General features: G+C 47.5%; 1 protein-coding gene across 3 annotated transcripts in view; it reads left to right on the top strand.

Moving 5' to 3' along the window:
• Nucleotides 1–22,096, top strand: part of KMT2B (lysine methyltransferase 2B) — a 55,842-nt gene extending 33,746 nt beyond the window's left edge. For 2 of the 3 annotated variants that reach the window (XM_088140021.1, XM_088140020.1), the window contains exons 15-37: nt 136–249; nt 793–977; nt 1,801–1,893; nt 1,984–2,073; nt 2,730–2,803; nt 3,677–3,801; nt 4,233–4,336; nt 4,767–4,904; nt 5,702–5,860; nt 6,111–6,231; nt 7,820–7,898; nt 9,056–9,216; nt 9,853–10,068; nt 10,920–12,450; nt 15,296–15,391; nt 15,476–15,582; nt 17,318–17,455; nt 17,717–17,791; nt 19,146–19,323; nt 19,528–19,635; nt 20,437–20,520; nt 20,692–20,821; nt 21,193–22,096. In XM_088140021.1, the coding sequence (XP_087996147.1) occupies nt 136–249; nt 793–977; nt 1,801–1,893; nt 1,984–2,073; nt 2,730–2,803; nt 3,677–3,801; nt 4,233–4,336; nt 4,767–4,904; nt 5,702–5,860; nt 6,111–6,231; nt 7,820–7,898; nt 9,056–9,216; nt 9,853–10,068; nt 10,920–12,450; nt 15,296–15,391; nt 15,476–15,582; nt 17,318–17,455; nt 17,717–17,791; nt 19,146–19,323; nt 19,528–19,635; nt 20,437–20,520; nt 20,692–20,821; nt 21,193–21,468 (4,382 nt within the window). In that variant the 3' untranslated portion in view covers nt 21,469–22,096. The remainder of the gene's footprint in view (nt 1–135; nt 250–792; nt 978–1,800; nt 1,894–1,983; nt 2,074–2,729; nt 2,804–3,676; nt 3,802–4,232; nt 4,337–4,766; nt 4,905–5,701; nt 5,861–6,110; nt 6,232–7,819; nt 7,899–9,055; nt 9,217–9,852; nt 10,069–10,919; nt 12,451–15,295; nt 15,392–15,475; nt 15,583–17,317; nt 17,456–17,716; nt 17,792–19,145; nt 19,324–19,527; nt 19,636–20,436; nt 20,521–20,691; nt 20,822–21,192) is intronic. The other variant, XM_088140022.1, reaches the window with a different exon arrangement.
• The last annotated feature ends 473 nt before the right edge of the window (nt 22,097–22,569 follow it).

The following is a 22,569-nucleotide window of genomic DNA, read 5'->3' as shown; positions in this document are numbered from 1 at the left end:
GATGTTTCAGTCTGAATATTGTTTGGGTACTGAAGTACAGGGTATAAACAGAGCAAACACTGAAATTTTAACATCCTTTTCAGAAGCTGGATGAGTACATCATATCCCTTAATCTGGTCTCTGTTCCTCATGCAGGGAACTACTGCCCTATCTGCTTGCACTGTTACGAAGACAATGACTATGAGAGCAAGATGATGCAGTGTGCCAAGTGTGACCACTGGGTTCATGCCAAGTGCGAGGGACTTTCAGGTTTGTGATCCGGAGCAACATGGTTTAGTTCAGGAGGCTGACTAGGGACAAGCCGCTCTGTAGTCCATCCACACTTGGAAGGTGCTAGGCCTAAGAAGGTGGATCTCGCTGCTGCTGCTGCCCTACAATCTCTCCTTTTCTTCCAGACTGGGTTTCAGTCATCACACTAATCTATCGTTTCAACCAGGGTGTTGAACAACTGGGTTCAGTCAGGTAGTTCTAAACCATAAACGATTCTTTTAAAAGTCAGAGTTAACCTTAGACATAACGCTAAACTTGGCATAAAGTCTGAATCTAGATATTATATGGGGAAAACTCTGATGGTAGCAGAAGAGTTGTAGCAGAGGTAAGGGTTGTGTCTTTTTTTAGAATTGTGTATCCTTTCTGGTGTTTTCCCTTTTCTGGGTTCCCCCAGCTGGGTTTCGCATTGGCTATAAATCTAGCTTAGTAGTGCAGCCGGTATCAAGAAGACTTGAGAAAAATTGAGTGTCATTCAGCTTAGGCGTGAGCATGAGGCATGTGCTCCTTCCCTGTCTCTTCCAGATGAGGGCTATGAGATCTTGTCTAACCTGCCGGAGAGCGTGGTGTATGCATGCCGGCCCTGCTGTGGCAGTGATAAGACCAAGTGGCGAGAGGTCCTTAACTCAGAGCTGCGCAAAGGACTGCGGCAAGTGCTTCAAGGATTGCTAGGCTCCAAGTGTGTGACCCCACTGATGCAGTGTGCACAGGTATGGTGGCTGGAGCGGCGGGTAGGAGCAATTTCTTCTCTATTTTCTCTCCTTCCCCAACAAAATCTGGTAGTGCAAAGTGCAGTGTGTGACCCAAATGCACCAGCTGCCGATCGGTTTGGCAGGCATTCTCCCAGGTATTGGGTTGGGGTGGTTGGAGCCCCTTGTGGGTGTACGAAATATTTGTCTGGTTGATTGGTTCTGCCATCTGGTTATTATTATTGTTACATGCTTTTTGTGTATCTGTTGTTTGCTTTTATGCAACGAGCTGCCCCAAAGTTGACTGGAGTTGGGCGGTGCCTAAACCAAATAAATAAATACATAAATGCAGATATGCCAGTTGTCGTTATTTTAAGCCATATATGGATTGGGGCCTAACCATTTGAAAGGCTGTTTCTTTCCAGGTGAATTCACCCGTGTTTTAAGATTGGTTGCTAAACCCCTCTTATAGTTATGTGGCGTGGCGGTTGGCGGCTACAAGGTTTTCTCAGTGGCTGCACCATTTATGTGGAAGCATTAGTTCTGCTGCTCCTGGTGCTGATGTTCTGGTCCTTCCCCAGCCTTAATGCTTGCCAGATGTATGAATTCTTCTTAGTGTCCATATTGATTGGGGAACACTGGGACTTTTAAGTCTACCTATGTGGAGGGTGCCCAGGTTGGAGAAGGCTGGTCTAAAGGTTGCTTGCATGTTGCTGTTGTTTCGCAAAATTCTCTTACCTTGGAAGAAGTTTTGGCATAGGAGAATGTGGCGTATGGGCTGGCAGGTGGAAATTGTAAGCCAGTTGACAACAGCACATTTTCTCCACTCCTTCGCTCTCGGCAGTGCTGCCCGGATGATGGTGTGAAAGTTCACCTCCGGCCCTGTGACCTACGCACTGTCAACAAGCTCTTTGAACAGGGGCATTACTCGTCTGTGGTGAGTGTTGAAAAAAGAGAATTCCAGGCTAGAGGCGGAGAGTGGGGGCTAGGCTTGTGACCTTTACTGATCTGCTTTCTCTCTCTGCAGCACAGCTTCAATGAGGACATGGTGGGAGTCCTATTAGGACAAACAGAGGAAGAGCAGGTCATCCGCACTGCAAGGGCACTCTACATTGAGGTACCCGCTCGTTCTCACCTGTTGGTGGTGGGAGATGCTCTCTTGAATTAATTGAGTGTTAAAATAAAGGGGTGTGAATGTGCATGTATGTGATGGAATGTATCTGTGAGGAGGAGACTGATGTGGGAGATCAAGGCTATTGAGAGGAGGGGGTGCATTCCAGGAGGCAGGAGGAGGCAAGAGGCAGCGTAGTCCGCAGGAGGAGTGTGGGAAGCGAAAGAGGTTCAGGATAGCCGCTCCCTAGAATCTCCCAGGGTATTTCCACTAGTTGCTGCAGTATAGATTTAGTTTGGCAAGATTCTGTCTATAAGGTGTAAGCTAATAAAGGGACTGGACTGGACTGGACTGGACTGGACTGGACTGGACTGGACTGGACTGCTTCATCGTTGTTCTTGGGCTGGGCCTGACAATGTATGCATATCTGTTCCATCTTAGCCTCACCTGCCTTCTCTCCTATAGCTATGTGTAACATCTGTAAGGGTTAGGCAAACTGTTCCAAGTTAGAACAGCTGTTTAGAGTATTTCAAGTTTGGAAGTAAGTATCCCGGGTTTGCAAGTTTTTGTCCTGAGCTTGGAACGGTTCTTGTTTGTTTGGTTGCACGTGACCTGCTGCCTCTCTGCATAGCCTTCTGAGCACCTCTGTCTTGCCTTTCCAGCTGATGGGAAAGTATTTCAGTTGGTTTGATGCTCAGGATGCGAAGCACTGGACCCGCAACAGCTCCCTTCCCAAGTGAGTGCTCAGGAGCCAAAAGCATGGAAGTCTTTTCCAAAATCATATTGGGGGATGTGGTATCTTTCAGATTGGGGCTGTTGGAGGCAGGGAGCCCTTTAGTTATGCCATGAAATGAATTTGGCGCACCATGAATCTATAGTATGGAAGTTCCTCCACAGAGTTTAAGAAAAGACTAAGGCTACAGAGGAACTTTTAAAAAGAACCACTAGTACAGTCTTCTTTTTCTTCAAAAGTTTCAGCTAACACAAGGAAATTGAGCAGAGCTTGGATACGAGGGAATTAAGTATACACAGCACACGTAATACTTTCTATGTAAAGTAATGTTTAACCAGCCATCTTCTTGCAACTGTCTCCTAATGCAAGATGCTATTCCCATTTTATAGATCTGGAACTGAGGCCAGTAGATGATTGCTACTGAATCCATGGCAGTAGTTACTGTGCAGTGTGCCACAGGAATTGTTTGCTAGGTGCCACGGCGGATTTCATGCCCAGTTCTTCTCTCCCCTTTCATTTCAAATGTTTACACTTGTTTCCCTGACCCACCTTTTTATGAAAAGGGCAAGTAAAGAACCCAAGGGGAAAAGAGAGCAAAGCCCAGATGCAAAAATTATGTTTTATTTTCAGTGCAGAATCTTGCATTTTTCAGACTACAGTTAGCAAGTCCCCTTGAGCAAGATTCCTGGAACCTTTCACCTCTTGCTGACCTTTGATTCCCCTCAATTCCAGCAAGCTCGATCAACAGTGAGGGATACTGGGAACAACGTTTGGGTGGCCTGATGCAACCCATACCTATTTTATAATGAAATTCATGTTGAATAGCATCTGCAGCTTCTGATGGTTTCCTGTTTTCTTTCCCCTCTCCTCTGACAGTGGCATGCTTCCCAATGCAGTTCTGCCTCCTTCCTCTGACCACATCTATGCTCAGTGGAGGCAACCTCAAGAGGTCAGCTCAGCTGCCAACAGCCATCTGAGTTCTGCTGGCCCTGAAAATATGGGTAAGGCCTCAATGGGCAGGCGTTTTCTCTTGGCTTGCAGACCTCTTCAGCCTGACAGTTGCTCAAGAGGGCTTCCTTCTCTCTCCATATCTCTCCTACACATAGAGAACCTATGACACTGCCTTCTTTTGAGTCAGACCACTGTTCCAATGCTGCCTGCAGCAGCCTTCTGCAATCCAGCACTCTCCAAATATGCTGGATTACAAAGTCCATTTTTTCCAGCCAGCACCACACTATCTGAAGAGTATGAGAGTTGTAGTCAAGCATATTGGAAGGGTAGAAGGCTGGTCTTTCTGATTGTACTTGAAGGTGCTCTGGAGTTCCTTCTGTGGAATAAAGATCCTGCCTACTTTTCAGGAACATGTGCTCTGAAGAAAGGGGCTCTAGGGAGTGGAGATCAAAATCCAATGCTTTTCTTTCTCTCCCTGTAGCTGGGAAAGATGCAGAGCATGTCTCTCCACAGCAGCTGTTGGCTGACCCTGAGGATAAGAGACAGTGTGCCCTCTGTCTTCAGTATGGAGATGCTCCTTCCAAGGTAAAAGTGGTCCTGCTGGTTCAACCCAAAGGCCTTTGCTCCTGTAACGGCCAACCTCAGGGAAGCCTACAAGGAAGACATTAGTGTAGATGTACTGTCCCATATTAGTTCTCCAACAACAGATACGCCATAGCATGCTGGCTCTGATCCTGATGATAGCCGTTGTTGGAAGGTGCAGGTGCTCTAACCACTGAACATTGGCATTCACGTGATGCACTTTGAGCTAAGTAAATGGCATTTGGAATAAAGAAATAGGGGACTGGGGACCACCAGAGTTCTGATTTGGTTTGCTGCACCAGCGTGGTCTGTTGAACAAGCCATAATGCCCAGATTTACACATAACACTAAGCAACCAACCATGTTTGGGTTCACAAATCATATTAATCCAAAACCAGACACATCACTTCTCATTCAGATCTTTTCCCTCTAGGATGCAGGGAGGCTGCTGTACATTGGCCAAAATGAATGGACTCATGTCAACTGTGCCATCTGGTCAGCAGAGGTCTTTGAGGAGAATGATGGCTCCTTGAAGAATGTACATGCTGCTGTGGCTCGAGGCCGGCAAATGGTGAGTTTGGGCCATTCCTGTTCTACTCTGCCAAGTCCATCAGAAGGGGAGCAAGGATAGGCCCTTCCTAGTGGAAGCACAACTTGAAATCATTTTGGTTTCATTACAGATCACTTGGTCAGTGCATTATGGTACATTTTATACAGGATGTAAATGTTATAATATGGATTGTTGCACCGGATGGGAGTGGTGGAATCATAACCAGAATTGTTATTAGATCTGTTGTTCAGACAGGATTTTCCAAGTCAGGTAACACAGTAGTACCCCAGCTGCTGATGCTGGAAGATCTGCTACAGCTTCAACAGGAGTGCTGGTGTAAATTCTACTTGAGCCCAAAAGACTCAAAAGTGGACCAGAACAGATGTCTAGCTGTATCCAGTCCAGCATCTCAGTCTGAGCTAAAACGAAAGCAAAACTTTCACCCTTTGGGGTGGCACTGAAAGACCATTTGGAATCCTATTTTCAGAGGATTTCACCTAGCATTATTGATCTTAAGAAGAAGTTGAGTAGACTATAAGATTGCCATACCAATTTTTTGTAGCTGACAGGGCTTGCTTAATGATGTGGGGGAGATAGTAGAGAAAGGAGGGTGTGGAAGTGTGCATGTATATGTGTTTCTTTGTGTGCACACCACAAAAAATATTTTTGATCAGATGACAGCAAACTCATTAGTGACTGGTAGGCCTTTCTCTTGGATCAGCTGCAGCCTTTTGGCATCATCTGTAGTGCCATATTTTTGGCCTGCTACACTGACATCGCCACCCTGTCCTTGACATACCTGTCTTTTCCTGCTTTAGCGCTGTGAACACTGTCAACGCACTGGGGCCACGGTTGGCTGCTGCCTCTCTGCATGTCTCAGTAACTACCACTTCATGTGTGCCCGCCTCTGCCATTGTACCTTCCAGGATGACAAAAAAGTTTTCTGCCAGAAGCACGTTGACCTCCTGGATGGAACGGTAAAGGAGGGGGCAGGAGAGCTGCGGGGGGGGGGGAAGGTGGAAGAATGGAGGAATTTCCATTCATGCTAGGATCAAAGGATCATGGCTGGGACAGTTGCCTCACTTCTGGCCTTTGAAAAGCTGGAAGAGCGAGCTGGGTTTTCCATAGGTGTGCCTTCCAAAGCGATCTGCCAAAGGGGGCGTGCTGCTGACATTCACGAATACAGTTAAGCAGTGTGTTTAGCTGTCATGTCTGCCTGCCCTCTAGGAGATAGTTGCTGAAGACGGGTTTGATGTCCTACGGCGTGTCTATGTCGACTTTGAGGGAATCAGCTTCAAGAGGAAATTTATGGTGGGCCTAGAGCCGGATACCATCCACATGATGATAGGTACTTGATGGGATGCAAAAGCGCAGTGGTGTGCTAAGGAAGCATTGGGATCCAGAGTGGATGAGCTTTTCTTCTCCCATAAGGTGGTGGTTCTCATGGAGGATGTGGGAAAGACTGGCTGGTTTAAGCTTAAAGAAGACCTGATCTGCAAGTGTCTCTGCAGCCCCTCATGTTCATCTCTTCCATTCTGGCAGCGCCCATCCTTAGATTGCATAGAAGCATTGCACGGTGGTGGAGGTGTGATGAATTCAGGCCACCTTGTTTCCAAGATAATGGTTTCCACCCCTCTAGTAGTGCTTTTTTTCCCCCCCCATGAAAGTGAATGGGAGCAATTCATGGTCATGGGATAAAAGACAAGCTCCCATCCCTGGAGTTAGAATTAAACCTGTTCTTGGTGGCCTCCATGGCTATGTATGTGTGGGAAGGGGTGGGTGGGAATATTGGAGAAAATGTTGCCTCCAAGAGCTGCACTGATAGCCAAGTTGGCGCCTGTCTACATGCCAACTAGAGAAGAACAGAAAAGGTCCTCTCGGTAGCAGTTCTTCAGTTGTGGAATGGCATTTTGAAGGCGTACCTGCTACCCATACTGTTTCAGGATAAAATCTTTTTATTTGACTGGGCAATTAAAATTATTGTCATTTTAGTCAGTGGCATGCTTTAATCCCTCTCAATTTTATTGCACGTGATATTTGATCTTTTAATATTGTATTGATTTTAAATTTGTGCAGTCTATCCGGGAATCTCTCTTTAGATCCTAAGAGTCTCACAATAGGGCAGTCTCCAAATATTGTAAATAAATAGATAGATCTCTTTAAATATCTGCATGGGATTATACCCCTCCACCCCTGCTCCCAGTTCTTGGCTTCCCAGGAACTCTGCTTTTGTCTGGCGGCTTGTTTTGTTTAATTTTTGTGGGTGGGGAACTAAATTCAGGTTGCTAGTTGGGAATGCAAGGGGGAGGGGGTTTGGGGCCCATTGCAAATGGGGAGAGGCTGACTCAGCATCCATCTTGGCATCCTTGGATAAGGCTGGGAAGATCCCCTGCCTGCCACCTTGAGAGTCTCTCCCAGCAGGTGCAGGTAGTGTTGAATAGGATGGCAGAGGGCTCCGACTCTGTTGAAGACTGCTTCCTATGTTCTTTTTGCAGGAAGGGCTGTAGCTCAGTGGTAGAGCAGCTGATTTGCATGCAGAAAGTCCCAAGTTCAGTCCCATCATCTCCAGGTAGGGCTGGGAAAGTCCCCTGCCTGACACCTTGGAGAGTGTCTGCCAGTCAGTATAGACGATACATAGCTTGATGAACGAGTGGTCTGACTCTCTACCAGGCAGCTTTCTGTCTTCGTACATGCTGTGCAGCATTACCAGCATGGGTAGCCCGAGGTAGAAAACTCTTTCCCATCCTTCTCATCCTGCCCCCGTTTATTTCCATGGGCCACCACCCACTGGGACGTTCTTGGGTGCAAGCCCCATGGAAACCAGAGACACCCACAGCAGAATTTCACAGTAACTTTTGCCCGGTTGGTGAAGCATGTTGGATTCTCTCCTGCTCAGCTAGCCTTAACAGCTTCCCAAATCTTGTCTCTGCTGTCAGGTTCCATGAAGATCGATAGCTTGGGGATGCTGACGGACCTGTCAGAATGTGAGGGACGGCTTTTACCTGTAGGCTACCAGTGAGTATCCACTTCTGAGACGTTGGTTGCAGTGTCATATTCCATCCTTTGGTGGGATCCTGAAGAGCCAGAATGGACGTCTGGTTATAGGCGCGTGGGATGATACGTAATATGAACTGAGACATGATCGATGTTATCTGAGTGCCCTATTTTTTGTTAAGGACCCCAGACATTTTTCAGTAGCTGTTGCTGCTAGGGGAGTATCATCCCATTATACGTTCTCAGGCAAAACCTACACAATGAACTCTGTCTGCTTCCCTAAAAGATGGCTTGCTATTTAGTTACTACAGGATCCTCTTGGCATATTGAGGTCCAAGGTTAGTGAAAGTGATGGAGACGTTTAGAATGAGAAAGTACAAAGGATTTGATTGGAGAGAGACAGGCTGAGATTCGCTTGCTTAGCAAGGATTAGTTTGCCCTCTGAACTTACGCTTTCGGCACTTGCTGGCAGGGTGGCTGAAGAGAAGTTGAACCTTCCACTCCTTTTTCCGTAGCATACTTTCAGCGTATTTTGAGGAATAAAGAGATTCTCATCTGCAATAGTGATTGTGAGCGCAAAGCCAGATGCATATTCCTTTCCAAATGCATGCATGTCTTTACCTAAGCCCCAGTGCCAAAATGCCTGCTATGAATACACTCCTGAAAAAGATACTAGTTCTTTATCTAGCCTCTAAAAAAGCTCCCTGAATAGCCACGTTAGTTAGGGATGCTAGGAGATGCAGCCCTACACATCTGGAGGGTACCAGATTGGAAAAGAGTGATTGTCCCTTTAGAGAGGGAAGAGCACATCTTTGGTAGCATGTGATGGAGGATTTTTTTAAAAATGGAATCAGGCCAGGATTTTTTTTTAACCACCCCCCTCCTCCAGTTTTGTGGCATGTTGGAGGTCCTTGTTTTTAAGCACATTAAGCTTCTCTTAGGACTTAAGACAGGCTTAAGGCTTGATTATAATGTTTAATTATTTTCTCTCTCCTGATGGCAGGAAACCATGCTGCAAAATTTCAACAATAGTATTTAGGGGACCACAAAAAAGTATTAGGGATTGCAGGTTGCCCACCTCTTCTCTAGCAGGAAGATGCATGATTCCTAGGCATCCTGCTGCTTAGACCAAGGAGGTACAGAGATTCTTTGCTTCCTTCTGAACATAACCCTACCAGATGTTCCAGAATATATTGGAGCACAGTGGATGCCCGTAAGCGGTGCCGATATACCTGCCGGGTCCTGGAATATCGGCCAAAGCTGAGCCAAGAAGAGCCAGACGCCTCGGGAATGCAGGAAGAGAACCACACTATTGTACACAGCCCTGCTGCTCCTGTAGGTGAGTCCGGTCTGGACCTAATTTCTAGATCTGTTTTGGATTTCATTTTCCCATCTAGTGCAGAAACGTGACAGATCATTTTCTGCATCCCTTAATGATGGAGGATAGGGGTTTGGAGCCAGCTCAGCAAACTCATTGGATAATTCTGCAGTCCTTCTACTTGTTAGAGTAAGGAGGGGCTCTGGGTTTTGGTGCAGGGACTGTTTCTTAGGAGCAGAATGCATCTTTTGCACATGCAAGGTCTCAGGGTCCTTCTGAGTCAAGAAAATTGGGTAGTAAGTGGTTGAGAAAGTTCTTTGCTTGGATAGCCATTGGCACTCAGGCACTCCTCAGCATGGCTGGCTGGGGAATTCTGAGAGATGAAGTCCACACATCTTAAAGTTGGCAAGATTGAGAAATGCTGGGTTAAGGTGATAGTCCTTACCCTTGAGGGTTACTTTTATTCAAAAGGAATATTCTTGAGTGTTCTTGCTGCTTATAGGGTACTTGCTAGAGGCCTCCAAATCTGTATTGGTTGCACAACCTCATTCCTTTTCCCTTGCGATATTCTGTTGGGTGCCAGAATTCCTCAACTGTTTTAGGTCTCCGGGTTCCACTGTTTCTGTGTTCTACTTCTGGCATGTTAACTGTTTTCAGATCCTAACCTCAGAGAGAAGCCACTTCAGGAGGCACCCCCTCCCATCCCACCACTGGAGCGCCACTCTCCAGCACAGAACCCAGGACCTCTGCCACCTCCAGAGCCTGCTGTCTCCAAGCCTAAATCTCTCACTGGAGCTCGCATCAAAGTGCCCAACTACTCCCCCACCCGGCGGCCCCTAAGTGGGGTGTCGTCCCGCCCGTTGCCTTCTCCCGGTGAGTGCCTGGCAGTCCACATCCATAGGGTGTGGATCGCACACTCTAAAATCAAGGGTTGGCTCTTGAGCCAAGACTGCCCAACTCCTGGGACAAAACAGTTCATAGAAGTAACATCGACAGGGCGGTGTTTTCTTTTTAGTTCTCTAACTAAACCACAGTGACTTGGGTTCATTCGTTAGACTATAATCCAGGGTTGGTTTCACATACAACACTAGTCTCAACCAGCATGTGAAGCTGGTCATGGGAAGGGAAGGTCTAGCAAAGTTACCCTGAGATGTGTGAAGAGAGGGGAGGATGGGGTGGGGGTGTCTTGACATATCCTCTATCAGGCCCAGCCCAAGAACAACAGGTTCAGTTCTTTTATTGCTTACCCCATATAGACAAAATCTTGCCAGACTAAATCTGTACTATGCTAACCTAATAGATATCCTGGGAGATTCTAGGGAGTGGCTATCTTAAGTTTCTTTTTCCCACGCTCCTGCTCTGGACTGTCCCGCCCTCCTTCCGGGAACCTAGATCTCTACTGCATCACATCCTCCTTCAAAGCTTTTTTCAGGCTAGCCCTCTAGCAAAACATACATGGTGACCCATAAAAGGGGTCTCTTGCCCGCCCAGGAAGGCATAATTCCAAGTAAGTGAAGAGGAGGGGCCGCAGTGCTTTGTGTCACAAAAGACGCTTTGTTAATATCATTATAAATGTCCCCTCTGGATGGGGGAGAGTTGTAAACTGGGGTGACAGGTTGGAGGTTTGTGTCCACAGCAGGTTTCTGAGTAGGAGAGCTCCTTGTGGCCAACGTACTTTTGCTCTTGACATTTTTTTTTCCTCTTCTCCTCCCCTCTTTTTGCAGGGAGTGCATCATCCATGTCCCATCATATCTTGACTGTGGGTGACCCTGACTTCCCTCCTCCACGCCGCACACAGCGCCCCGGCCCCGTCTCACCTAGTAGTAACCCTCGCCCCCGCCGGCCCCCTCTCCTGCCCCAAGCCCCCGCTAGCAGGACTAGCCCCCCCAGCACCTCTCTCAGGGCAATGCCACCCCTCCCAGACCATCCCACGGCTGGGAACGGCTTCAGGCATCCTTCTACCTCAGCTGGGTGTGATGAGCAGCGGCCCGCAGCTACCTCGCCCCCTCCCTCACCCCCTCCTGTGCCGCCAGAGCTGGCCTTCGAGCTCAGTGTCTCCGACCTGGAATTTGACGACAGCCTTCTGGACGAGCCTTTCCAGGAGGAAGAGCTGGGAGTGCCACGGACGTGCCCCCCATCACCTGGCCTGGGCCTGCCCCAGTTAGATGGGCTGGGTGATGGCGAGAGCGAGGAGGAAGGGGAGGCCGGCCGCTACTTCCGCTTCCCGCGCACGGTGGTGACCCGAGACCCACCTCTGCCGCCATACCCGCTGGACCTCCCACTGCCCCATATCCACCAGCTGGATGGCATAGACGATGGCACTGACAGTGAGGCAGACGCAGCGGGGGGCCACCCTTCCACCAAGGGCAAGCAGCCCGAGCCAAGGGTCGAGCGAGAGCTGGCTGGCCCCACTCCAGCTCCAGAGGACTTGCCCTCAGACATTGTGGACTTTGTGCTGAAGAACATGGATGCCCCCGAGAGCAAGGCCAGCCCACCTTCTTGTCTCAGTCCAATGCCACTGCCGCTGGCGCCTCCTACCTCTGCCAGCCTCAACGGCACTGAGTCAGCCCATCCCAGCCCTGCTCCAGATCCAGCTCCAACTTTAACCCTCGGTTGCGCCCAAGTGCCGTCTACCCCTGAAGTGGCAGTGCTGGGACCTGAGGGGCAAAAATCCAATTCCAGAATCATTCTGGTGAACAAGCTGGGGCAGGTGTGCATGAAAGTTCAAAGCGAGGAAGGCCCATTGGCTCCCCAAGATGGGGAGCAGGCTTCCAGCTGTAAAGCCAAACCAAACCCCACACCACTGTCCACTGCCGCCAACCTTGGCACGGTTATTCTGCGGGCACCTCTCGGCCTGACTCCTAACCCCTTGCCCACTTGGACCATCCGGGGCCCAGTGCTCAGCATGGTGCCCATGATGAATGTGGTGGGCACCACATCTCAGGCTGTTGGAGGTGGGCAGTTGGCGCTTGGTGCCCCAGCTCTGGTGACACCCTCCCTGGGACTCCAACAGACCTGTCTTATTCAGCCTGTCGCCATGAATTCTGGTGTGCTTAGTATTCCTGGCTTGGTGTCTTTGCCCGGCCCTCGCCCAGCTATCCGTGTGAAGAGAGTTTCCACCTTTGTCGGAAATGTGCCTGTCAAGAAGATGAAAGTGGATGGGGTTAATGATGAGGAGCCTACACCTGTATCCCCCACAGTTACTCCTGATCATTTGGCAAATAATTGCGTTTCTGGCAGTACAATGGGTCCTGGGTAAGTACAGGTATCTTTAGCTGTCCCTTTGCTGTCCCTCCCACGTTGATTACATAGAAGTTGTGTTGAAAACCAAAAACACACATCGTTTGAGAATTATGAGACCCAGCAGATTGAGAGCCGTGATCCAAGGAGAACATGCTACAACAGCTGTGAGAACCATGCTTCCAGATGTCCATCTCCTCTGTGCTGAATGCTAGTACAGTGTTAAATCTAGCATCTCTCATGATCTAGATGCTGTCATTTTAATGCAGTAGTGTTTTTTGCAGTCCCATCTAAAGTTATTCCCATTCTAACACCAGGTCTCATTACATATGGTTTTTCTTTTAAGACATTAACTACTCTCCCACATAATACTGCAAATAACACCACACAAAGCAATTCTTCACATGCACAACTTTGAGTTTTGCTGGTTCTCATGGTGGAGGATGCATGGAGAGAACTTGGATTCAGAAATAAGTACCAGCGAACAATGTCTATCCTCATCCTACTAGCACCCAGACTCACTGGACTGTTTTCTGGGTACCTGGTTTCAATTCCTTGTTCCTTGTAACAAGAATCAGGCAATAGCTTTCTAGGCATTGAAAGTGGTCCTGGCATGGTGAATCTGGTAGTGAGGTGGCATTAACACCCACTTTCACAGTCAGTTGGTTTGCAGGCCCATGTTGTTTGTCTCAGTCCAAAAGGCAGCTAACCACAGAAATAACATTAAAACCAATGATAGGGACAGGATAAAAGTACAAACAGTAGCTTAGACTTAGCTGTAGGTGCTTCCCTTTGCAGAGGTGGGGCTGCTGTTCAGCTGTGTGCTTTCTTGATGATGTGGGCATCTAGAACATTTTCAGTCCATCTTGAAGCTTGTGACCCCAAAGCAGCTCGTGACCTGAGGGTCACTTCTGTTGTTGGGGCAGGGCGGGAAGAATGGAAACTTATTGGTCATCCTTGATTGCTTGGAGATTTTCACCATCATTTATGGTATCATTTATGCATCTGAGTTGTGCCTGGAAAACAAAAGTGTACAATTGACTTGTAGGATGGGTTGCACAGGCCTTCTTTGGACCACTTGCTCATCTTTTTGGCATTGCACTAAATGTCCCACAAAGCCCCTTACTCAGTGTTTTCTTAATATTGATGTGAAGCTCCTCATTGGGATCTTCTGATGATTTGTAGCAAGTTGTTGTTGATATGGTCATTATGCCTACCTCTCTTCATTAACTGAATCAGGTGAAACTGGAAATGCTGAACTGGTATCAGGAGATAAGGGTAGAGAGACTGAATTAATGTCTAGAAGCAGGGATGGGGAGTAAAAAGGAAAATATACTTTAAAATTCTGATAATATGGAATTGCTGGAGGTAAATGGTTCCCAAGTTCAGGGAGATGGTGCTCTGCCTTTCCTGGATGGAAATCCAAAGATTGAGTTTTTAAGTTTAGAATTTCTCCTGACTCAGGTTTGCCACTAGATTTGCTAATTCAGAGCGTCTTTTACCAGCTTTCAGAATAATAAGGCTGGCTAAGCTTTATACAGCCGCGGGCTGCATTTTTTTGTACTGGCTTTTGGCTAGTTGCCATCCATGAGAGCTACAGGGGAAGTGATGGTGACATCACAGAGGAGCCAAAGCTGATATTTCCAGTCCCTCTTTGGCCATTGTAGTAGCTCTATTAAGTCTACCAAAGGTTTAATGCACCTCTTTTATTGCTTAGCCTTTAAAAAAACTAACATGCATAAATTGCATCACTGTAAGGCAGCAATTCACCTTGAATTTTCAGTGGCACAATTTTGGGGGAGCTCCAGGGATCACCAAAAGAGGCTGGGGGAGTTGTCTATATACAGGCAGCTTGTAGGATGCCTTCCCACCTACTACAACTTTAATAGGGTCCACCTTTTTCTAACCCAGCACCAGCTACAACCTATCATGGACAGGGAGAATCCATTCACAAATTATCTGTGCCTTGGTCACTTCCTGATCAAACTACTATAGTATGTGATAACGATTCACAGAGCTGATTTTGCAGGAAGTCCAGATAGAGTTGCAAGGATTTTCCAGAGGATTTTGATTCTGATCTCACCAGGAGCCTGCTGCCTACCTTCCACTTTTCACTCTGTTCAAGGCATTCATTTTTGTTTTTGAGATCCTAAGCGCTGTTTCTCAACCTCAGCAACATTCAGACTTCAGCTCCCAGAATTCCCCAGCCTCCTGGAATTCTGGGAGTTGAAGTCCACACATCTGAAAGTTGCTGAGGTTGAGAAACATTGTCCTAAAGGGTTCAGGAGTTGAGTACCGAGGAAGCTTTCCCCTCAGTTCATGGATAAAAGGCTTCCCTCCATGGAGGACAAGGAGGAAAAATGATGACAACTAGAGGGAGGCTCATTTATTATGTGGCTGTACAGTTTTGATTTTTTTAATTTGGTAAGTTGTCCTGGAACCAGTTTTGGTGAAGAGGAGCCTATATATGTTTTATGTTAATAAATAGAAGGTGTGAGTAAGGTTTTCCATTCCAGTGAGGCATACGCATTTCTTCTATCACAATATACATTGATTTGAAACAGTCCTCCCACCATTCCTTACTTGTTTACTCTCCATAAGGACAAAAATGCAGCAAATCCCAATTCCAAGTCACCTTCATCTCTTTGAATCCGCTGTCGGGTGTTTGGAGCCTCGGTCACTTGCAGCTGCGTGATTGGCTGAAGAGAGCTCTGCTGCTCGGTGACCCAGCCAGCTTCTGTGATCAGCAGCCTTGCAGAAATAGCACAATAGCACTGATTTCCCTCGCACAAGTGTCTGTTTATGCAAGTGTGTGTGTGTACGCGTGTGTATCTATTGAAATGGCCCCTTTGCCCTACAGCATTGGGAGGGTACGGATGAAGACGCCCACAGCAAAGGGCGTCCTAAACCTGGATGCGTTCAAAGAGGAGGCAAGCGTCGTCAGCAAAAACGAGCTGTAAGTGTTTTGGCCTCAAGCTACAGGAGCTCTGGTTTTTGTTTGCTTCTGGCTCTTAACCCTTCATTTTCGGTGCCTCTGCAGGTCTCCGATGGAGCATTCTCCTTCCTTGGCAGCACTGCATTCTCATCCTGGATCTCCGGAGCAGATCCAGAAGTCTATGCTGGAACATGTCTGGCACAGATATGCAGGTAGAGCCTTCTGCTTGTGCCATGTCTGGTTCGATGAAAAGGGTCCATAAATGCTGGGAGGGGGTGGGCTAGTTCCTGATAGATACATCTAGGAATAACCAAATCAGTCTTTATTATGGTCCTAGACCAGCATAAACCCAAGGATAAAATGGCAGTTTTACATAACCAATGGGGATAACCAGCGTAGTGTGGAAATTACAGCTTTCAGATGGAGGTCTGAGAGACCAGAGTTCAAATCCCCATTTGCTCATAAAATGTAATGGGTAGTCCTGGAACAGCCATTCAGCTTAACTTACCTGCCGAGATGGTTGTGACGATTATTGTTTAGGAGTAGAGAAGAACTCTTAAGGTTTTAGTAGCATAAGAATATAGATTTAAATATACAGTAATACATTAACAATGATTGATCTCAGCATCAGGTCCCACATACCTTGTTTTCAACATGACCCATTTAAAAAAAATATATTTTTGTGTGTGTGTGTGTGTGTATATCACATATATGTTGCATATATATGTATATCATTTTCATATATACATACATATATGAAAAGAATAGGCGATCCTGAGCTGAGCTCCATGGAGGAAAGACAGTACAGGTAGTCCTCAACTTACGACCATTTGTTCAGCGACTGTTCGAAGTTATGATGGCCCTGAACAAATGGTGGTTACGACTGGTCTTCAGAGTTCCGGCCATCCCAGCACTCCCACGGTCACATGAAAGTCAATGGGGAAGTCAGCAGGGAAGGTTGCAAGTCGCTGGGGTAAGTTCCTCCCACATACACCCCCTCCCACAGTCCCTCTGTGCTTGTGCCACACTGGGCACTCACAAACCCCTGCACACCCTCCCTGAGCCTCCCTCGCACGCCTGCACACCCTCTTTGACCCTTGCCGTGCCTCCCTAACTCACTGCACCTCCTTTGTGCCCCCGCACACACCCCAACCCTTGCCACACCTCCCTCGCACTCCCACGCACCTTCCCTGACCCTCAATACACCTCCCTCGCATCCTTGCAGACCCCCTCATGCCCTCCCCCACCTGGCAGCAGCCACTTACCTACCTGTCAGCCTGCTTGCAAACCGCCTGGGACTTGCAACTTCCTGCCCGCTTCCCCACTGACTTGGTTGTGGAAAGCCTGCAGGAAATTGCCTCGCCTAATGACCATGGGATTCTGTTAATGATAGCAACTGGGACTGCAGCGATTGCTGTCGCTAAGCAATGCAGTCACACTTTACAACCACATTGCTTAGCAGTGGAAATACTGGTCCTGATTGCCGTCGTATGTTGAGGACTACCTGTATAAATGCAGAAAGTTAGAATGGATACTTAACACAAATGCATTGGTCAGTCGGTCATCCTAGCACTATAGAGCAGCCAATGTGGGTACATAGGTTCAGTGTTTGAACAGACAATATACCTCCCTCTGGAATCCTAGAAGTTGCAGTTCCAACCACATCTGGAGAGAATGGGCCTAAGAAGTACCTTAGGTGAGATGTACTTCTGGGAAAGTCTCAACCCAAGGCTAGTTTTTGAAATGCTGTGCTTTATGTGGGATGACAATTCTGTGCACAGCACTCCTTTTTTTCAAAAGATCCTTAAAGGTTCTTGTTTTCCCTCTGCCCCCATATTGGGCCCTCTCTCTCTCCCTCCCTATGCCACTCCATTACCAAAGATCTTCACACAGGCAGTCTCCACACAGTATAATAAAAAGGATTTGGGCCTCTTTTTTTGCCCCTAGGAGATCTTTCCAGCTCAGATGAAGACAATCTGAAACAGGAGGACAAAGAAAATGAGATGCCCCGCAAAACGCAGCCCCACTTGTGTTTTGAGATCACCAGCGAAGATGGCTTCAACGTGCAGGCTGACAGCATTGATGGTGAGGAGGGACCAGCCTTGGCAGAATTCCTTTGGTCGTTCTGTTGGGTGCTCTGCACTGCCTGCAAAACTCCATCAACTCCCTCAGGACTGATGGGCTGAATTTTCTTGGGGTGTCAGCTGCAGTCATGATAGGTTTGCTTGAGAATCCTTTGGAGTTTCTAGACATACCCCTGTGCCCAACGTATACATTTAGAGGTGATTATGTTTGCAGTGAATTGTCTAGACCACTCTTAATCATTTGTATTCTGTTTATATTCAGGTGCCTGGAAGGCAGTGATTGAGAAGGTCCAGGAAGCCCGCACCAATGCCCGGCTCAAACACCTGTCCTTTGCAGGTAATAAAAGTTGCCTGACTTGACCTCTCAGTGGCTTTCAATACCACCAACCATGGTATCCTTCTGGATTGGCTCAGAGGATTGGGGGTGGATGGCACTGCGTTGTGCTGGTTCATCTTCCTCCAGGGCCAATTCCAGTCGGTGGTGGTTGGGGAGGCCGCTGGGTGAACTCATCCATCTACATGAGGCCGCTGGGTGAGCTCATCCATCGCCATGGGGTGAGGTATCATCAGTATGCTGATGATACCCAATTATACATCTCTGCCCCTGGTGAATTAAGCGATGCTGTGAACGTCTTATCCTGGTGCCTGGAGGCTGTGAGGGTCTGGATGAGGAACAACAGGCTTCAACTGAACCCTGGCAAGACTGAGTGGCTGTGGGTTCTGGGGCCTTCTGGTGCTAAGAGTTATGCCATCTTTGGTACTGAATGGGGTTGTACTGCCCCAGACAGACCCTGTGCGCAATCTGGGGGTCCTCCTGGACTCACAACTCCTGCTCAAAGAGCAGGTGGCAGTTGTGGCTAGGAGGACCTTTGCACAGCTTTGTGTTGTGCGCCAGTTGTGCCCATTCCTAGATCAAAGGGACCTAATCACTGTCACTTATGCCTGGGTCACCTCCTGTTTGGATTTCTGTAATGTCCTCTACATGGGGCTGCCCTTGAAGAGTATTCGGAAGCTTCAACTGGTGCAAAATGCAGCGGTGCGGGCAGTTATGTGTACCCCTAGGGTGGTACACGTTACACCTCTGCTTTGCGAGCTGCCCTGGTTGCCAGTTTGCTTCCAGGTCCAATACAAGGTGCTGGTTTTGACTTTTAAAGCCCTTCATGGCATGGGGCCGGGTTATCTGAGGGACTGCCTCTCCCCAATTACATCTGCCTGTCCCATCAGATCTGGCAGAGAAGGCATGCTGCGGATCCTGTCTGCTAGAGAATTACATCTGGCGGATCCCAGGAGGCCAGCCTTCTCTGCTGTGGCGCCCGCCCTGTGGAATCTTCTCCCCCCAGAAGTGAGATTAGCTCCATTCCTCTTAATATTCTCTAAGTCCCTTAAGACCTGGCTATGTGATCAGGCCTGTGGCTCCCAGGGGACCAGGAGATTTTACGATGGCTCCCTTATTAATTTTATCCCCTCCTGTTTTGTGTGTTTTTACAGTTTTTTATATGTAGTTGTTTTTATGTATTTATTTTTTTAATTGTTTTACACCGCCCAGAATCACTTTGCGTGAGATGGGCGGCTATATAAATATGACTGACAGACAGACAGATAGAAATAGCTTTAGGCTTTTTTCTGTGAAAACAGGACATCTTAGAATCAGGCCTGGGTGCTGAATTGCACACCCCTATTTTTCCTTACAGGAATGAATGGAGTGAGAATGTTGGGGATGCATCACGATGCCGTCATCTTCCTGGTGGAACAGCTGTATGGTGCCAAAGCCTGCCACAAGTATAAATTCCGATACCACCAGCATGAAGGCGAGGAAGAGGAGCTGCCTCTTAATCCTCATGGCTGTGCCCGGGCTGAAGTCTATGTCAGGTGGATGAATAACTTTCCTTTTTTTGGGGTGTGGGCAATAGCCAGCTTCGATATGGCGAAGGCTGTGCAGCAACAGAAAGGGGTTGCTTATCCAGTAGATTTGGAAAGCAGGCTAGAATGTGTAGGCGAGAAATGGTGATTGAAAGAGGAAAGGGCAGAGAATCCATTTGGGTTCTGAACCATCCTCTATTCCTTCTCCTTCAGGAAATGCACCTTTGACATGTTCAACTTCTTAGCATCTCAGCATCGTGTGCTTCCTGAGGGTGGCCCTTATGATGAAGAAGAGGATGAAGTACAGCTGAAATCCACCAGGTAAAGAGGCCCTCCCAGTGTCATTGTCCTGGAGTTGGAGCAAACATCGTATCGTCGATCATGACTCTTGGGTTGGGTAATGTCGCAACTGTGCACAACCAAGAAAATTAGATTCTCACAGTCAGGCTTATTGAAAGGAAAACCAGGGGTTATGTTATAGAAACCTTGGCAACTGGATCCATTTACCTCTTTAAGTTCATTAGGATAAGGATCCCTTGATCTTCTTGCTAATCACCTGTTAGCAAGTTAGTTGTTAGTGGAGAGGTGACTACCCATTTTCCTGATAAAGGAGGAATGTGTAAATGTCCTGAACTTGACTATTTTGCAAACCACCAACCTTTTCTCCAGATTTTGTGGTATTCGTTATAGGTACAGATTCATTCATGAGGAGGGAAGAACCATTGATATCAGGTTAATTAACTCTTAATTAGGTTACATTGATTTCAGTAGATCTACAGGATAGCATATAATTAGATCTGGATTGAACCCATATCTGTTCATATATAGCCTGCAAAATCTCAATTTTTGATGGCTTGTGTGTTAATTTGAGGCGGATGAGATATGAATCATGCAAACTTTTAAAAAGTGTGCTTTTTCTTCTTTAACCAGTAAGACTAAGAGCCTGAACAGCCAAGTATCCCTTATAATAATATTTGTGTCATATATGTACCAAAGTATTGTACTAAAAAAAGGGGGGGTATTTCCTGCCCAAAATCTTGTGTCTGTTCACCGGATCTTGTGTAGTAACTGTCAAAGAGCCAATTGTGCTGTGTGGTTTTTGACCTGATCTATTATTCTTAGGCGGGCCACCAGCTTGGAGCTACCCATGGCCATGAGGTTTCGACACCTGAAGAAAACTTCCAAAGAGGCTGTGGGAGTGTACAGGTAACGCTTCGAAGGGGTCACTCCTTCTCTAAGTCCTCCAGACAAAGTGTAGGCAAAGCTGCGTTCTGTACTTGTTTCAGGATCTCAGAAAGCAAAAGTCCTGCCAGCCTGCTGGGTTAATTTGTATCCCCTTTGTTCGTTCTCACATGTCAGATGTCCTCCCTCTTTTAGGTCAGCCATCCATGGCCGGGGCCTGTTCTGCAAGCGCAACATTGACGCAGGCGAGATGGTGATTGAGTACTCCGGCATTGTCATCCGTTCGGTGCTCACCGATAAGCGTGAAAAGTACTATGACAGCAAGGTAGTGCTGATGAAGGAAGCGGAAAGGAAGGGTGTGCGTGCTGGGAAGGAAGTACCATGGTTCCCAGCTTGTTCTACTCTTAGCTCTGATGGGTCCTTGGTGTTCTCTGAGCATGCTTCTCTTCCTGCAGGCATTTCATTATCAACCTAGGTAACCTTATCCTTCCAAGCTTGTGGTTCACCATTCAAGCTTTCCGCTCATTCTGGAACATGTGGTGGAACTCATGTCCCACTTTTCTCCTCGTTCATGAGGACCAGGGTCCAAAGTTCTCAGGAGCTGGAGTCCGTAACCAAGAAGCCAACCGCTCAGCTCTGAGCTCCGTGGGTTCTCCACTGTGGCGACTCTCTTAACTTCCCTCTTCATCCCCACAGGGCATTGGATGCTACATGTTCCGTATTGACGACTTTGACGTGGTGGATGCCACCATGCACGGCAACGCCGCCCGCTTCATCAACCACTCCTGCGAGCCCAACTGCTACTCCCGCGTCATCCACGTCGAGGGCCAGAAGCACATCGTCATCTTCGCCCTGCGGCGGATCTTCCGGGGTGAGGAGCTCACCTACGACTACAAGTTCCCCTTTGAAGACGCCGGCAGCAAGCTTCCATGCAACTGTGGGGCCAAGCGTTGCCGTCGCTTCCTCAACTAGAGACTGATCCCTCCCCCGGCTCTCCCGATCCATCCCCCGGCCCAGCCTCTTCCCGGTGCCAGCGGGAGGGCGTGCCCAGTGGCATGGAGGGAGCTTAATCATGGCATACCTTTCTAGGTGGGCTGCTGCGTTGCTGACTCATCCCTTTATTTCCTTGAAGTGTGTGACTCCAAGGGCCTCAGTCATCTCCAAAGAGCATCCGTGATGCCCATTTTGTGGGTGATGAGGGAAAGCTCTTAGTGGCAGCTCCGTCCTTTTTTGGCTTGAAATTATGACACGCAGAGGTTACAGGGCCGACAGGGGAAGAGCGACCTCTTCTTTGTGCCCTTCTGCTTCATAGACCTGATTCTTTCCCCTCCTCCTCCCCCCCTCCCCAATCCTATGGGGCGAGAACAATCTTTTATTTTGTACTTTTAAATTTTGTGATTTCTCTCCTTCCTCCAAGATAAGTTCTCTGTTTTAAAGAAGAAGAAAAACAAAACATCAAATCCAGGAGGATGTAAATACTTGTACAAATTTCTAAACCTGTTTATTTTCTATGCACTTTTTTATTTAAGATGCTCAGTCAACTCAGACGGGAAAGGGTTGGATTCTTGTTGGTATAATTTTAAATAAAATGCAATTTTGACACAAGGCTGTCCTCGTGGCTTCAGTTGCTTTAATTCCAGGATGAAGGAGAATGTTTTCTGTGAGATTGTGAATGTCGAACAAAACCTCTCTGGAGGGGGACATTGGTGGATCTGTGATTTAATGAACTTTCCTTGGTTATTACAGAATTGCGAATATTGGCTTCTCTTAAACATTGATAATTGCTGCCTGAAAGCTTCTCCTTGCCTCCTACCACTAAGTGCAACTGAACTGACCATGCAAGCCATGTTTGAATTGGCATCTCTAGGTTGTTTCTCCTAAAAAAAACACAGAGCAACGAGCCAGGATTTTAAAGAATTCAGACACCTCAAGCCATACAAGCTCAGTGACATGCAGTTGTACTTCCAAACATTTATGTACAAGCTGGCCTGTGTTTCCACATTGGTTGTGAACTTGGGTGCATAACCTCTTTATATTAAATTTTGAAGTTGGAGGGTCTGTGTGCCAGAGAAA

This window comes from Python bivittatus, unplaced genomic scaffold (assembly GCF_059951505.1).
Source record: "Python bivittatus isolate LINGU-HERP-01145 unplaced genomic scaffold, Pbiv_v1 ctg000310_np1212, whole genome shotgun sequence".
NCBI lineage: Eukaryota > Metazoa > Chordata > Lepidosauria > Squamata > Pythonidae > Python > Python bivittatus.
The sequence above is the reverse complement of the archived record's forward strand: the minus strand, read 5'-3'. Positions and strand labels throughout refer to the sequence as shown.